The sequence below is a fragment of the Ictidomys tridecemlineatus genome, chromosome 3, assembly GCF_052094955.1.
Source record: "Ictidomys tridecemlineatus isolate mIctTri1 chromosome 3, mIctTri1.hap1, whole genome shotgun sequence".
Classification (NCBI taxonomy): domain Eukaryota; kingdom Metazoa; phylum Chordata; class Mammalia; order Rodentia; family Sciuridae; genus Ictidomys; species Ictidomys tridecemlineatus.
Window position 1 is genome coordinate 4,965,986 of NC_135479.1, and position 12,816 is coordinate 4,978,801.

The 12,816-nt window shown below is 61.1% G+C and overlaps 2 protein-coding genes across 8 annotated transcripts in view; one reads left to right on the plus strand and one right to left on the minus strand.

The window, feature by feature from the left end:
* The window catches only part of Rhbdf2 (rhomboid 5 homolog 2), a 25,963-nt gene extending 17,358 nt beyond the window's left edge, over positions 1–8,605 (plus strand). For 6 of the 7 annotated variants that reach the window (XM_078041610.1, XM_078041606.1, XM_078041608.1 and 3 more), the window contains 17 exons: positions 40–202; positions 1,101–1,225; positions 1,701–1,896; positions 1,976–2,179; positions 2,985–3,113; positions 3,485–3,603; positions 3,722–3,916; positions 5,040–5,151; positions 5,381–5,455; positions 5,630–5,791; positions 6,124–6,233; positions 6,368–6,431; positions 6,520–6,614; positions 6,750–6,825; positions 6,940–7,040; positions 7,220–7,373; positions 8,048–8,605. In XM_078041610.1, the coding sequence (XP_077897736.1) occupies positions 59–202; positions 1,101–1,225; positions 1,701–1,896; positions 1,976–2,179; positions 2,985–3,113; positions 3,485–3,603; positions 3,722–3,916; positions 5,040–5,151; positions 5,381–5,455; positions 5,630–5,791; positions 6,124–6,233; positions 6,368–6,431; positions 6,520–6,614; positions 6,750–6,825; positions 6,940–7,040; positions 7,220–7,373; positions 8,048–8,467 (2,481 nt within the window). In that variant the 5' untranslated portion in view covers positions 40–58 and the 3' untranslated portion in view covers positions 8,468–8,605. Of the gene's footprint in view, positions 1–39; positions 203–1,100; positions 1,226–1,700; positions 1,897–1,975; positions 2,180–2,984; positions 3,114–3,484; positions 3,604–3,721; positions 3,917–5,039; positions 5,152–5,380; positions 5,456–5,629; positions 5,792–6,123; positions 6,234–6,367; positions 6,432–6,519; positions 6,615–6,749; positions 6,826–6,939; positions 7,041–7,219; positions 7,374–8,047 lie in introns of those variants that run through there. The other variant, XM_078041613.1, reaches the window with a different exon arrangement.
* A 1,067-nt stretch (positions 8,606–9,672) lies between these two features.
* Aanat (aralkylamine N-acetyltransferase) lies at positions 9,673–12,550 on the minus strand. The gene is made up of 5 exons (XM_005332598.4): positions 12,398–12,550; positions 11,983–12,061; positions 11,310–11,547; positions 10,885–11,039; positions 9,673–10,546 (listed from the first exon to the last, which is right to left on the minus strand). The coding sequence occupies exons 3-5, from the start codon at positions 11,485–11,487 to the stop codon at positions 10,241–10,243; spliced, it is 639 nt and encodes a 212-aa protein (XP_005332655.2). The 5' UTR covers positions 11,488–11,547; positions 11,983–12,061; positions 12,398–12,550; the 3' UTR covers positions 9,673–10,240.
* Positions 12,551–12,816: the final 266 nt, after the last annotated feature.

A 12,816-nucleotide genomic window follows, 5' to 3' on the forward strand; every position in this document is an offset into this window, starting at 1 on the left:
TGCCTGTGTCCACGTGCCCACGCCCTCTCTCTGTCTCAGTTCTAGCCACCTGCCCACCATGGCCTCCGCTGACAAGAATGGAGGGGATCTCTCCTCTGCGTCTGGTAGCCGCCTGCAGAGCCGGAAGCCACCCAACCTGTCCATTACCATCCCACCGCCTGAGGCGCAGGCCCCCGGCGAGCAGGACAGCATGCTGCCTGAGGTGAGGGCACGACCAGGGGCTCACTGCCCTGCCCTGGGCAACAGGTGTGCCCGTATGACACCTTTTGGACTGTTGCACAAGGACCCCAGAGGGTCCTCCTTCCTGAGCCACAGCCTCCCCCAGCCTTGCCCTCCTTCCTGGATCATAAAATATCTAAGGAGCGGGGCCCTGAGATCGGCAGTGCCATCTCCTAGGGCGCTGGGGAACGGGGAGCCTTGTTGGCAAGCCGGCACACTGAGTGCTCCCGCCCAGGAGTGCCTCTTCTGAGGGCGGTGAAGGGCTGAGCCAGCCCAGTCCTGCGGCTCCGGCAGCCCACCTCTGCAGCCCTGGATCCTGCAGAGGGTGGACATGGATCAACACTGCATGTGGACTCTTGCCACATAAAGAGCTCATTGAAAGATGGCCCCAAACAGCGTGGGCTCCCACACAGCCTGGAACATAAAGGGGAGCTATGTTAACTCCGCCTGCTCACCCCAAGAGTTCTGTAGAACACATGAAAGGGGAAAGACCATCCTGGGTATGGGAAGGCTCTGGACCCGGGAGTGCATGCTCTGGTTCCCTGGAAAACATTAGAAAATGATGATTTTAAATCTGAAAGGTTGGGGCTGTGGTAGAGTCCTTGCGTAGCATGTGTGAAGCCCTGGGTGCCTGATCCCCAGCAATGCAAGAAAAGAAAAGAAAAAAAGAAAAGTTAAGTCTGGAATGAAGCGTTGGAGTTGTGGTAGAGCCCTTGTCCCGCCTGCACGAGATCCCGGTTCAGTGCTGCAAAAGATAAATAAGTCAATGAATAAACTCAGCACAAAAGCAGCCAGGCTGTGGAGGGGGCTGGGCTTGCACAGAAGCCAGCCTGCAATTGAGGCCACACATGTCACCACCTGTCCTCCCTTCCATCCCACAGAGGCCCAAGAACCCAGCCTACTTGAAGAGCGTCAGCCTTCAGGAGCCCCGGGGACGATGGCAGGACAGCACGGAGAAGCGCCCTGGCTTCCGCCGCCAGGCCTCCCTGTCCCAGAGCATCCGCAAGTGAGCACCCCTGCCCCACGGGGCCACCTCAGCGGGCTGTAGGTTCTGGGCCCCCGAGTTGGCTGGGCCTGGCTCTTGCAGCCCCTCTCCGGAGGAGTCGGCAGGCTCCCTGCAGAGGTGGGACGTGAGAATCTCATGTCGTGGTCTAGATGGCAAAACTGAGAGCCAGAGATGTGTGCCTCAGAAAAAGTCACTGAGGCTGAGATGGTTCCGGGAGCTGGGGGGACCTCTGCCCTGTTCCTCATGTCACAGCCTTTACTGCACCCCTGGGGGCCAGATTTAAGCCAGGGGCTCAGGGAGGGCTGACCCCCTCCCGTGAAGCACAAGGATACAAGTCAGGCCCACGGGTGCACACATGCTGTCGGCCCCTCCCCGTCACCTCCCTGTACCAACGTGCACTGTCACCCTCACCTCTGCACACACGCTCCTGTGGTCGGCGTGTGTGGGCACCAACCACACCCTGCTGCTCCTGCAGGGGCACAGCCCAGTGGTTCGGGGTCAGTGGCGACTGGGAGGGCAAGCGGCAGCACTGGCAGCGCCGCAGCCTGCACCACTGCAGCGTGCGCTACGGCCGGCTCAAGGCCTCATGCCAGAGGGACCTGGAGCTCCCCAGCCAGGAGGTGCCGTCCTTCCAGGGCATCGAGTCACCAAAACCCTGCAAGATGCCCAAGGTGAGCTGATGGCCGAGGGGCAGCTGGACGGCTTTCCCCAGTAGCTGGGTCAGCTCTGCTCACCTTCCATCCCTTCCAGATTGTGGACCCGCTGGCCCGGGGCCGGGCCTTCCGCCACCCGGATGAGGTGGATCGGCCCCACGCACCCCACCCACCACTGACCCCGGGAGTCCTGTCCCTCACCTCCTTCACCAGCGTGCGCTCTGGCCACTCCCACCTGCCTCGCCGCAAGAGGGTGTCTGTGGCCCACATGGGCTTCCAGGCTGCTGCGGCCCTCCTCAAGGTGAGGCCTCCTGCAGGCTGCGTCTCCACTGCCCTCTCCCCACCCAGAGATGTCCAGAGCTCGCCAGGTGTGTGGCTCCTCTGCAAGGGCAGTGGGTGTACTGGGCCTCTTGGGCAGAGGAGGACCCCGAAGCCCAGAGCCAAGCTGGGTCCTTCAGGCCCCACTTCCATGCGAGCCCCTCTCTGCTCCCCTAGTTTTGGGAGTGGGATTCTGTGCCCGCTTGTAGAGTGAGGAAGTAGAAAGTGTACGCGCCACTCACCTGCCTATGTTGACTGAGCCCCCGAGATGTGCTGGGCATTGGGGGGTGCCGGGTGAGGGAGATGTCACCATCAGGGTGGTAGACTCAGTGGGGGCTGGTGTCAAGAAAGGCCTTGGGCTGGTCCCAGAACAGTAGGGGAACATCAGGGAAGGGAGGGAGGGAGCAGCCTTCTCAGCCAGGGAGTGGCCTTGCCAAGGCCCGGAGGCAGGAGGGAGACCACGGGAACTTTGGGGCACAGCAGTGTGAGGCAGGAGTGAGGGTATAGAACGGCTGCTTTGAGTAGTAGGGTGCTGAGGGCAGGATTGCCAGAGAGGAGCTAAGTCCGCACGCGGGAGAGAGTGGTGTGTTCAGGGCTGGAGGCGGCTGGTGCCCCGTCCTGCCTTCCACTCTCGGAGCTACTTTGGCCTGTGCACTGTCAGATGCTTTGGGCAAGATCCCCCTCCCCAGGGGCTGTGCCCAAGAGTATAACTTGGCAATCCCTTGGGGGCTGAAGATCCAGGTGACTGGGCTCTGGTCCTGATGCCCAGGCTTCTGCTACATGCCCAGGGGCGCTCGGTGCTGGATGCCACTGGACAGCGGTGCCGTGTGATCAAACGCAGCTTTGCCTACCCCAGCTTCATGGAGGAAGACGCAGTCGATGGGGCAGACACCTTCGACTCCTCCTTTTTTAGTAAGGCAAGCATGGGGTCCAGGCCCTCAGGGACAGGGGGTGGGAGAGCCTGGGAGCTGGAAGAAGTGACCTTGGCCTTGACATGTCCTGCCTGGAGCCCCTGAAAGAGTCAGAGGCCCCTGGGGCCATTGGTGGAATGGAGCGGGCCCTGCATGGAGCTGGCTGTTGGGCCCCACTGGCTGTTGGGCCAAGCAGGGACCTGGGTGGTGGCGGGCCCACTGGGAAAGTCCCTGTTAGGACTGACAGGCACGTGGCTTCCTCTGCCATCCTGAAGAGCCTGTCTGTCCAGCCTTGTTCTGCCCTTGAATTGGCATGTGGGGGGATGGAGGAAGGGACAGTAACTACTTACACTGTCCTTTTGTGCCACCCACCCCAGGAAGAAATGAGCTCCATGCCCGATGACGTGTTTGAGTCCCCCCCACTCTCTGCCAGCTACTTCCGAGGAATCCCACAGTCGGCCTCCCCCGTCACCCCCGATGGGGTGCAGATCCCTCTGTGAGTCCCTCCCCCAGCCCAGCTTGGGGCACTGCCGAGCCCTGCCCTGGCCCCTTGGAAGCCCCTAGTGGGGAATGGGGGTGTGGGCATTCAGGCTGAGCGCCACCATCCTCACCAGGAAGGAGTGTGGCCGAGCCCCAGTCACGGCCACCAGGCGCGGTAAGCGCATCGCCTCCACAGTGAAGCACTTTGCCTTTGACCGGAAGAAGCGGCACTACGGCCTGGGCATGGTGGGCACCTGGCTCAACCGCAGCTACCGCCGCAGTATCAGCAGCACCGTGCAGCGGCAGCTGGAGAGCTTCGACAGCCACCGGTGAGACCCCACCTGCAGCGAGAGTGGGGTGTGGGCAAGGGGAGAGGGATGGAGGTTCCCCTTCCCCAAGCACATCCCTATTCATTCAGCGAGTGCTTTGTGGCATCCTGGGGCCGGGAGTGTGACCAGCGTGGAGATGCACTGTGCTCAGGGAGCATGCATGCAGCCCGGGAGGCCCTCGGCGCTTGCTGCCTCTTCTCCATCTCCTGCTTCCTGGGCCTGCATCCTCAGCCCAGCTCCAGATGGCTGTCCGTCGACAAGTGTTCATTGAGGCCCCAGAACAGAACCCCCAAGAGGAGGGTGCAGGGAGGGAAGGATGGGTCAGGGAACTGTTGGAAGCTGGAGCCAAGCTAAGCGTGGTGGTGCATACCTTTAATCCCAGCAGCTTGGAGGCCAAGGCAGGAGGATCGCAAGTTCAAAGCCAGCCTCAGCAGCTTAGCAAAGCCCTAAGCAACTTAGTTGAGACCCTGTCTCAAAACAAAACTAAAAAGGGCTGGAGTGTGGCTTGGTGGTGGAGGACCCCTGGGGTCAATCTAGGGGACTAGAAGCAGCTGGAGCTGAGAGTGAGGCGGCCAGAGGTGGCCAGGCACAGAGATCCTGAGGGAAGCCAGAGTCTGGGGAAGGCGATTCTCTTAGTGTGTGATTGACAATGTGACCTGATAGACATTGGACTCCAAGTTACAAAAACCAAGCCATGACAGGTATGTGAGTGTCCTGGAGAAAGACAGAGAGTCGAGGTGGACAGCTGGTGGGGAGGAGTGCTGTCAGCATGAAGACAGTAGGGACAAATGGGAAGATCCTCCCAGGTAGCATAAAGGTCATGTGCAAAGGCCCTGGGAGTGCTGAGACCAGGGCGTGTTCCTGGAGCTGTAAGAGGGGTGTAGAAAGGAGAGGTGGGCCTGCAGGACAGGGCGTCATAGTCAGCAGTGGGCCGATTTGGCTGTCATCCCAAAGGCAGTGGGACGCCATCAAAAGTTTTAAGGTGGAAATGGATCTTACAAGCTGCTTTGGGAAGGGTGAATAGGTGAACTGGTGAATCAAATGGAGAGCCCAGGAGAGCCCAGTGGTGGCCCTGCCCAGGCAGAGTGTGGGCTGGCTGGGTTGACCTGGCCTCTGCCCACAGGCCCTACTTCACCTACTGGCTGACCTTCGTCCACATCATCATCACGCTGCTGGTGATTTGCACCTACGGCATTGCGCCCGTGGGCTTTGCCCAACACGTCACCACCCAGCTGGTGAGTCGGGCTCCTCCCTGGGTCCCAGCTTTCCTGAGGCTTCAGCACAGCGGGCACCAAATCTGTCCTTCCAGAAGATCCCGGCCCAGGCAGGAGGTGCTCAGGCTCACCAGAGCTTGGCCCCTTCCCAGAGGCTGGACCCTGGGGACACTGTCCCACTCCTCACCCTTCCTGCCAGCCCGGGGCTCTTGCTCTTCTGACGACCCCCCACCCTGCGCTTCTACAACAGGTGCTGAGGAACAAAGGTGTGTACGAGAGCGTGAAATACATCCAGCAGGAGAACTTCTGGGTCGGGCCCAGCTCGGTGAGTCCAGGCTGGGGTGGGGCCATCTGAGTAGGAAGCCCTGTGTCCTGCCACCCCCAGGTGCTCACCCACCTCGTGGGCCCCTCATCAGGGGAGACTCTGAATGGGGTGGTGGTGCAGTGACAGGCCCCTCCTCTGGGGCCCATGTAACCAGCTGCCCTTCTCCACCTGCAGATTGACCTGATTCACCTGGGAGCCAAGTTCTCGCCCTGCATCCGGAAGGACCAGCAGATCCAGCAGCTGGTGCTACGGGAGCGAGACCTGGAGCGGGACTCGGGCTGCTGTGTCCAGAACGACCATTCGGGCTGCATCCAGACCCAGAGGAAGGACTGCTCGGTGGGGCAGCCTTCTGACCCCTGCCAGCCCCACTGTGGTTCTGTACCACTCTGCTCACCCTGGCCTGGGGCAGGGGCCCTTTAAGGGCAGTGACTACATTCTCTCCTTCCTCTCCTCCACCCTCACCAGTCCTGTACCCCGCAAGCACTCTGCCAGCACAGAGGCACCCCAGCCTGAGAGGCGAAGCCAGATCTCAGGAGGGTTGGCAGGGGTGGGGTCTGGGAGGTGTGCCTGAGCCCTGGGGAAATGGAAAAGCCCCTGTTCTGGAAGGTTCCCCGTGCACACCAATGGGGTGACCTTGGCAGCATCATGACCAGACCTCCACCCTCCAGGAGACTTTGGCCACTTTTGTCAAGTGGCCAGATGATACTGCGCCCCCCATGGACAAGTCTGATCTGGGCCAGAAACGGACGTCAGGAGCCGTATGCCACCAGGACCCCAGGTACAGCCTGGAACCACCCACGGATCCAGAGTGGCCCACAACTAGGCTGTCTGAGCTTCCTACTGGGACGCTGGTTAGTGGACCTGGCTGGTTCCCCAGCCCCTCATCCTGCCCAATCTGGCCTCTGCTTCCAGGACCTGTGAGGAGCCAGCCTCCAGTGGTGCCCACATCTGGCCTGATGACATCACCTTGTGGCCAGTGAGCATCGCTGGGCAGCAGGGGGTCTGGGAAGGGCTGGGGTAGGTGCCTGTCGCGCAGCCCACACCCTGTTGGTCCTGCTTTGCAGATCTGCACTGAGCAGGCCAGGAGCAACAACACGGGCTTCCCGCACATAGACTGCCAGATCAAGGGCCGCCCCTGCTGCATCGGCACCAAGGGCAGGTGAGCCGCCTGCCTGGAGGAAGGGGAGATGCTCCAGGGCTGAGTCCCCACTCCCTGCCTGCTGTGGCCAGCGCTGGGGTTCTGCAGGAACCCCAGATATCCTGACATCCTGCTCTTTTCTTCCTGTCCCCACAGCTGTGAGATCACCACTCGCGAGTACTGTGAGTTCATGCACGGCTATTTTCACGAAGAGGCAACACTCTGTTCCCAGGTGGAGTGAGGCCTTGCAGGGTGGCCCTGGACTGGGAACAAGGGCTGGGCTCACGTGCTCCTTCCTGCACGGGGGCCTCAGACTCAGCCTGATCCCCATGCGCCCCCACCCCAGGTGCACTGCTTGGACAAGGTGTGCGGGCTGCTGCCCTTCCTCAACCCTGAGGTCCCAGATCAGTTCTACAGGCTCTGGCTGTCTCTGTTCCTACACGCTGGGTAAGAGGTTCCTGCCCGTCCCAACCACGACCTCTGTGAGGGCCACCCGCCTGCCCCCCCGGAGAAAGGGCTCGGGAGCCAGGGCACAGCCAGCCCAGCCTGTCGGAGCCGCTGCTCCTGAAGCGCACGGCAGCTGTGGCCGACGTGGAAGGCTGATGCCTGTGTGTCCCCGCCCCCAGGGTGGTGCACTGCCTCGTGTCTGTGATCTTCCAAATGACCATCCTGCGGGACCTGGAGAAGCTGGCTGGCTGGCACCGCATCTCCATCATCTTCATCCTCAGCGGCATCACGGGCAACCTCGCCAGTGCCATCTTCCTCCCGTACCGAGCAGAGGTGGGGACTCGGAGGACAAGGACAGGGAGGGTGGGATAAGGTCCCTTTCTAGAGCCCAAAGCTCTATGGCATGTGGCAGCCAGCCCTGCTGCTCTGTGCCCCACCCACCTGGGATCTGCTGGAGGGACACAGGGTTCCTCCTGTGCCAGGCTCAACAGCAGATGGACAGCTAAGCTGGGGGCTTATTGACGGTCCCTTAATCCAGGAGAGGGAACTGGGATACCCTTGAGTCACCAGGTACCCCAGCCCCTCCCTGCTCAGCTGTCGCCTCCAGAAAGGCCGTCCTGAGCTGCCATCCTCCACCCGCTCCCTCTTCTCCGATTCATTTCCCCTCTACCCTCCTGCTGGCTGGTGTTCGGAGGACCCCCAGACCGAGCCGTTGGAGATCTCCACGGTGGCTGCTCTTGGCCTGCAGACCTGGCAGCCTCTTGATCTCTCAGGCCTGACTGTTCACTCTTCTGTCACCTCCCCATTGCCTGTCCCTCCCCACTGTGTGCAGGCTTGTTGGGCTCACTGCACAGGTCCACACCTGGCAGGAACACAGTAGGCGCCCAGTGTTTGCTAAAAGGTGAAAGTGGTCCATCAGCTCCAGCCGTGCCCCTGCCTGGGAGGTGGGTCCCAGGGCTGCGCTCCCTGCCTGGCACCAGGGTGAGCGGTCCTGCTCCCTGCCCCAGGTGGGCCCGGCTGGGTCACAGTTCGGCCTCCTCGCCTGCCTCTTCGTGGAGCTCTTCCAGAGCTGGCAGCTGCTGGAGCGGCCCTGGAAGGCCTTCCTCAACCTGTCGGCCATTGTGCTCTTCCTGTTCGTCTGCGGCCTCCTGCCCTGGATCGACAACATCGCCCACATCTTCGGCTTCCTCAGCGGCATGCTGCTGGCCTTTGCCTTCCTGCCCTACATCACGTTCGGCACCAGCGACAAGTACCGCAAGCGGGCGCTCATCCTGGTCTCGCTGCTGGTCTTCGCCGGCCTCTTCGCCTCCCTGGTGCTCTGGCTCTACATCTACCCCATCAACTGGCCCTGGATCGAGCACCTCACCTGCTTCCCCTTCACCAGCCGCTTCTGTGAGAAGTACGAGCTGGACCAGGTGCTGCACTGACCCCAGCCCAGCAGGCCTGTGCACCTGCCACCCTCTGGGCACTGACAACAAGGGGCTCTGCCTGCGGAGCATTGGGGTCACAAGGGGCTGGGCCCCTGCCTGCAGAGCATTGGGGTCACTGGACCCAGGGCCCACTCCACCTGTCAAGGTGACTGACGGACGTTCGGCAAAGGTGAGCTCCCCGGGAGGGAGACTCTCATTTCTCAGGCCTGTGTTCTTGGTCAGGGGTTAGGGACGCCCAGGACACCTGTTTCTCTGAGGCACGGGCCCTGGCCTCCTCCCCACTCCCTGCTGTAGGGACCACCTACAGCTTCTCCCGGGGGCCCAGGGCCTTCTCCCCATAGTCAGTGTGAGCGCGCCCTCCCTGGACACGTGGCTGCTCCCAGTCGTCCCCAGGGCTGGGGACCCCACCACAGCCCCCCTTCCTGTTTCTCCTCCCCTCTGTGCCCTGAGCCCACCTGAGCCTGTCATAGGCTCCCGGGGAGGGAGGGTCTGTTGGGTGGGGCAGAGAACCAGAAGCAGACACAAGTAGAGGGCCCGGAGCCTTGGCTTGTCTTCCGCCACCCCCACTCCAGCATCCTGCCCTGCAGTTGGCTCTGCTGCCTCTGCCTCACTCCTGGTGGGGGGGACTGAGCCGCCACAAAGTCTTCCTCCCGGGGAGGGTGGGGGCGCCTGGGCTTGCTCAGGCCTGTTTTTTGTTGTTTGTTTGTTTTGTTTTGTTTTGTTTTTTACCAGTTTTATTATGGTCCTAATTTTAAAAAGTAACGCTAACTTTGTATGGATGATGTCTCAAATGTATTAAATGGAACTCTCTATGGAAGTATTTTCCTAACTGAGACCTCAGGGAGAATGAAACCTGGGACTTGGGGGTGAGAGCATCCGCCATGAGCTGTGCAGAGCAGTGGCTTGACCCAAGGGACATAGGAGACTCATGGGACGTCTCGGGATTTAGTTACCAAAATCCAGATTAAGGTCACATAGAAGGCCTTGGTGGGGTCCCCGTGAGGACGGGATTGCATCCTGAGACCCCAGGGGTCCCCACACCAGCCTGCTCTGCCTCTGATCCAGGGTAGTGAGGGACTTTCTGTGCTGAGGGTGGCTTGCTCTGGCAGATGGTTCATCACTCCAAGCAGGGGACAGGTCCACTCACTGTGCCTGTTCCACAGCCACCGCCTGCACACCACACCAAAAAGCCACCAGGGAGGCAGGGGACATAATTGCTTTATTACTAGGGGCAGAGGAGCCAGTGCAGGGGCTGGTGGGTGGCTAAGGAGAGGAGAGAAGCCTGGGGAAGAAGTTGGGGCACAGGGTGCCCAAGGACTGGGTGGGCAGTGGCCCCTGTGGGCTTTACTTCTAGCTACCCCCACTCCAGGGTGGAGGGCAAGAAGGGATATCCACGAGGCTGGGGAGAATAAGGACCCCAAGCATCAGGGTGCCTCACCGAGATAGGAAACGTGGCTGGGACCCGAGAACACCTCCCAGCACTCTCATTTACCAGCCCACTCTCATCTTGAGTCTTGGGCATGGGTTTGGAATGCAAAAGTTCTGGAGGGTCTCATGAGGACACAGCATTCCCTGCTCTGAGCAGCTGGGACCAGGGTGAATCCATCTCCGCTCCTCTGGCCTCTCCCCTGCACGCTGAGTTTGGGAATCACAGTCTCCCTTTATACTCGGTCAGCCTGGGATGGGCCCCGGGCAGAGAAGGGGACCCGGGGACTGAGTGAGCGCCCCCAACCTGCTCCCACCTCTCCTGCAGCCAGGCGCGCAGCCCACTCAGTAGCCGCTGTTCCTGCGCAGGAAGGCCTGGCCCCGCAGGGAGCACTGCAGCTCCGTGAAGGTGAGGGAGCCCACGGTGATGGCGCACGGGCCCACGGCCCGGAAGCCAAACTTCTCGTAGAAGGGCACCAGGACCTCCTCGCACATGAGCACGGCCCTGCGCACTGCTCGTTGACCGCCCAGGTGGTGCAGGTAGCGCCACAGCAGGATGGAGCCCTTGCCCTGCTGCCGGAAGGTGTGGTGCACGGCCAGCACGTGCAGGTGGGCTACACGCCCCCCAGGCCTGTGCAGCCTCAGCGACTCCTGGGGGTGAGCAGGGGCCAGGAGTCCACATCACCTCTGCAGCCAGCTCCCCGCAAACAACCCAACACAGCCCAAGAGCAGGTGTCCCCTGAATGCCTCTGGTCAGGGTTTCCTTCCCACCCAGGAAGGCCCCCAAGTGGTGAGCTACACCCCAGGCCCCGTGGAGGACAATTCAGAGGTTCTTTGGGGCCCCAAAGAGCTGGGCTGGGTGCTCTTCCCTCCGGAGAGGTCTGTGGCTTATACTCCTCTCTGGTTCTGGAAGGAGAAAGTCCCACCCTGGCCAACTTCTATTCCAGAACCTTCTGGAAGCTGGGCATCATAGCTTGTCCCATCCTCACCTGAGTGAGTCTCTCCTCGTCCCAAAGTGAGCCGATGATGAAGGCCACAAGGCGGCCCTCTTCAAACCAGCCCAGGGACAGCTCTGGACACAGGGTCAGGAAGTGCCGGATCTCTTCCAGGTACAGGGGGCAGATGCCCGAGACAGAGATAAAGGCTGCGGCAGGAGGCACAGGTGGGTGACTTGGCGTTCACTATACCACTTGCCCACTGTCCGCCACACCCCCAGTGGTCACTTGTGCACCCCAGGAAAGCAAGTGACTGAGGGCTGTGTTTTCCCCACTCTCTAGAGTGCACACACAAACACACACACACACACACACACACAGTCTGATCCTCTGGGCTGCAGCCCACAAGGGCAGAGATGCGGGAGAAGACAGCTGGGCAGCTTAGCATGCCCACCCAGACCCCACACTGGACTGCTCACCTTCGCGCTCAATCTCAAACACACTGACTGCGTCCTCCAGCGTGAGGCAGCGGAACTCGCTTGCCGGGAGTGTGTGTCGCCGCTGGCAGCTTGGGGACTCTGAGGCCCCAGGTGGCATGCTTAGGGCCTCAGGTTTCAGGTGGCAGATGTGCTGCATGGACATCCTGGCTGCTGGCATGTCCCTGGATTGCCCCAGCTTCAGAAGTGGCCACCACAGCTGAGAAGGGTCTCCTGGTATCTATCAGGAAAGAGCAAGGATTGGGGGTCTGGTCCTCATCTCCAAGGAGCAGCTCAGAGAGTCTGTGCCTCTGGCCTCTTTTGTAGCTAGACTCAGGTGGAGCCAGCCCCACAAATGACCGGCTCCTTCCTCAGGTGCCTGGCCCTGGAGCCGATTCCAGGAACTGCAAACATTTCTCTCTCTACATCCTCTCGCAACCAGAGTGCACTCCTCGCAGTCCCTCTAAACCTCTGGACTCTGGTCTCACTGCTCTCCGGGTGCATCTGAGCCTCAGGAGACCATGGGAGGGATGGGCAGGGCTCAAAGGAGTCCCCAAGATTGCTGGCCAAGGGAGTCGGGGTGGGGAGGCACATGATCCCCTGGGACCACTTCTGCAACTGTGGGCTGTGTGGGCATCCCCTTCTCCCACACTGCAATTCGATAAGCTTGTCTTACCTGCCCAGATGGAGACCGCTGGTCCGTGGGGGTGAGATCGTGATTCTAGGAGTTTTTTAGGCGGCCTCAGCCCTCAGTCCTGGAAGAAGACCTCTTCATCAAAACAGGCCCTTAGGGAGCCCCCACGTTTACCCAGATGGCCTTAGACTTGACCAGCCCACAAAGAAATGGGGAATGTGGCTGGGTAGAGGGAGACAGGAGCTGCAGAGGGGCAAGAGGAGATGAGCAGGCATGGATGGTGCACAGGATGCCTCCTGCCCCACCCCCAGCTCACTGAACACGCTCATGTGGGGCTTTGCCTTCCTCCCATGACACCCAGCAGATTTGCAGTTGTAGCGGAACCCATCTCTCCCTTTGCCTGCAAAGACGCTTAAAAAGCCCATGGCTGAGAGACGGTGGCAGGAGGCCCACTTACCAAGACCGGGCAGGGACCCCAGCATCCCCTCCACAAAGCTGGTCACCTGGGGCCCATCCCCAGGCACAGGCACCAGGAGAATCCAGGACTCCTGGTGGCAAGGCAGTGGCAGCAGGTGTCCTCCGGCAGCATGTGATGTTCTCAGAGGTTTCTAATCCCCCCAACCCCGCCTCCGCATTACACCAGGCAGGAGAAGACTGAAGGGCCCGGCTGCTTCAGGTTGGCCCTGCTGAGGGCAAGCGTCAGCACTGGCGCTGACGTGGGGGATGCAGAGGATTAGCAGCAGCCAACTGCGCCCTGGGGTTTGGGAAGAGCATCGGGCTGAGCCCCGGGGTCCAACTCTAATCCCCACTCTGACCCCACTAGGTAGACAAGGCATTCACCCTCCGCTGGCCTCCGCCTCCAAGGGTCCTTCCTGG

Bases quoted from the DNA above. Each gene is read 5' to 3' on its own strand.
- Aanat (XM_005332598.4), bottom strand. From the start codon at position 11,487: ATGCCAGCAGCCAGGATGTCCATGCAGCACATCTGCCACCTGAAACCT. The intron at 11,040-11,309 runs GTGAGCAGTCCA...CTCCTGCCGCAG, and splicing joins GTTTGAGATTGAGCGCGAAG to CCTTTATCTCTGTCTCGGGC. The intron at 10,547-10,884 runs GTGAGGATGGGA...GCTCACCCCCAG, and splicing joins ACGAGGAGAGACTCACTCAG to GAGTCGCTGAGGCTGCACAG.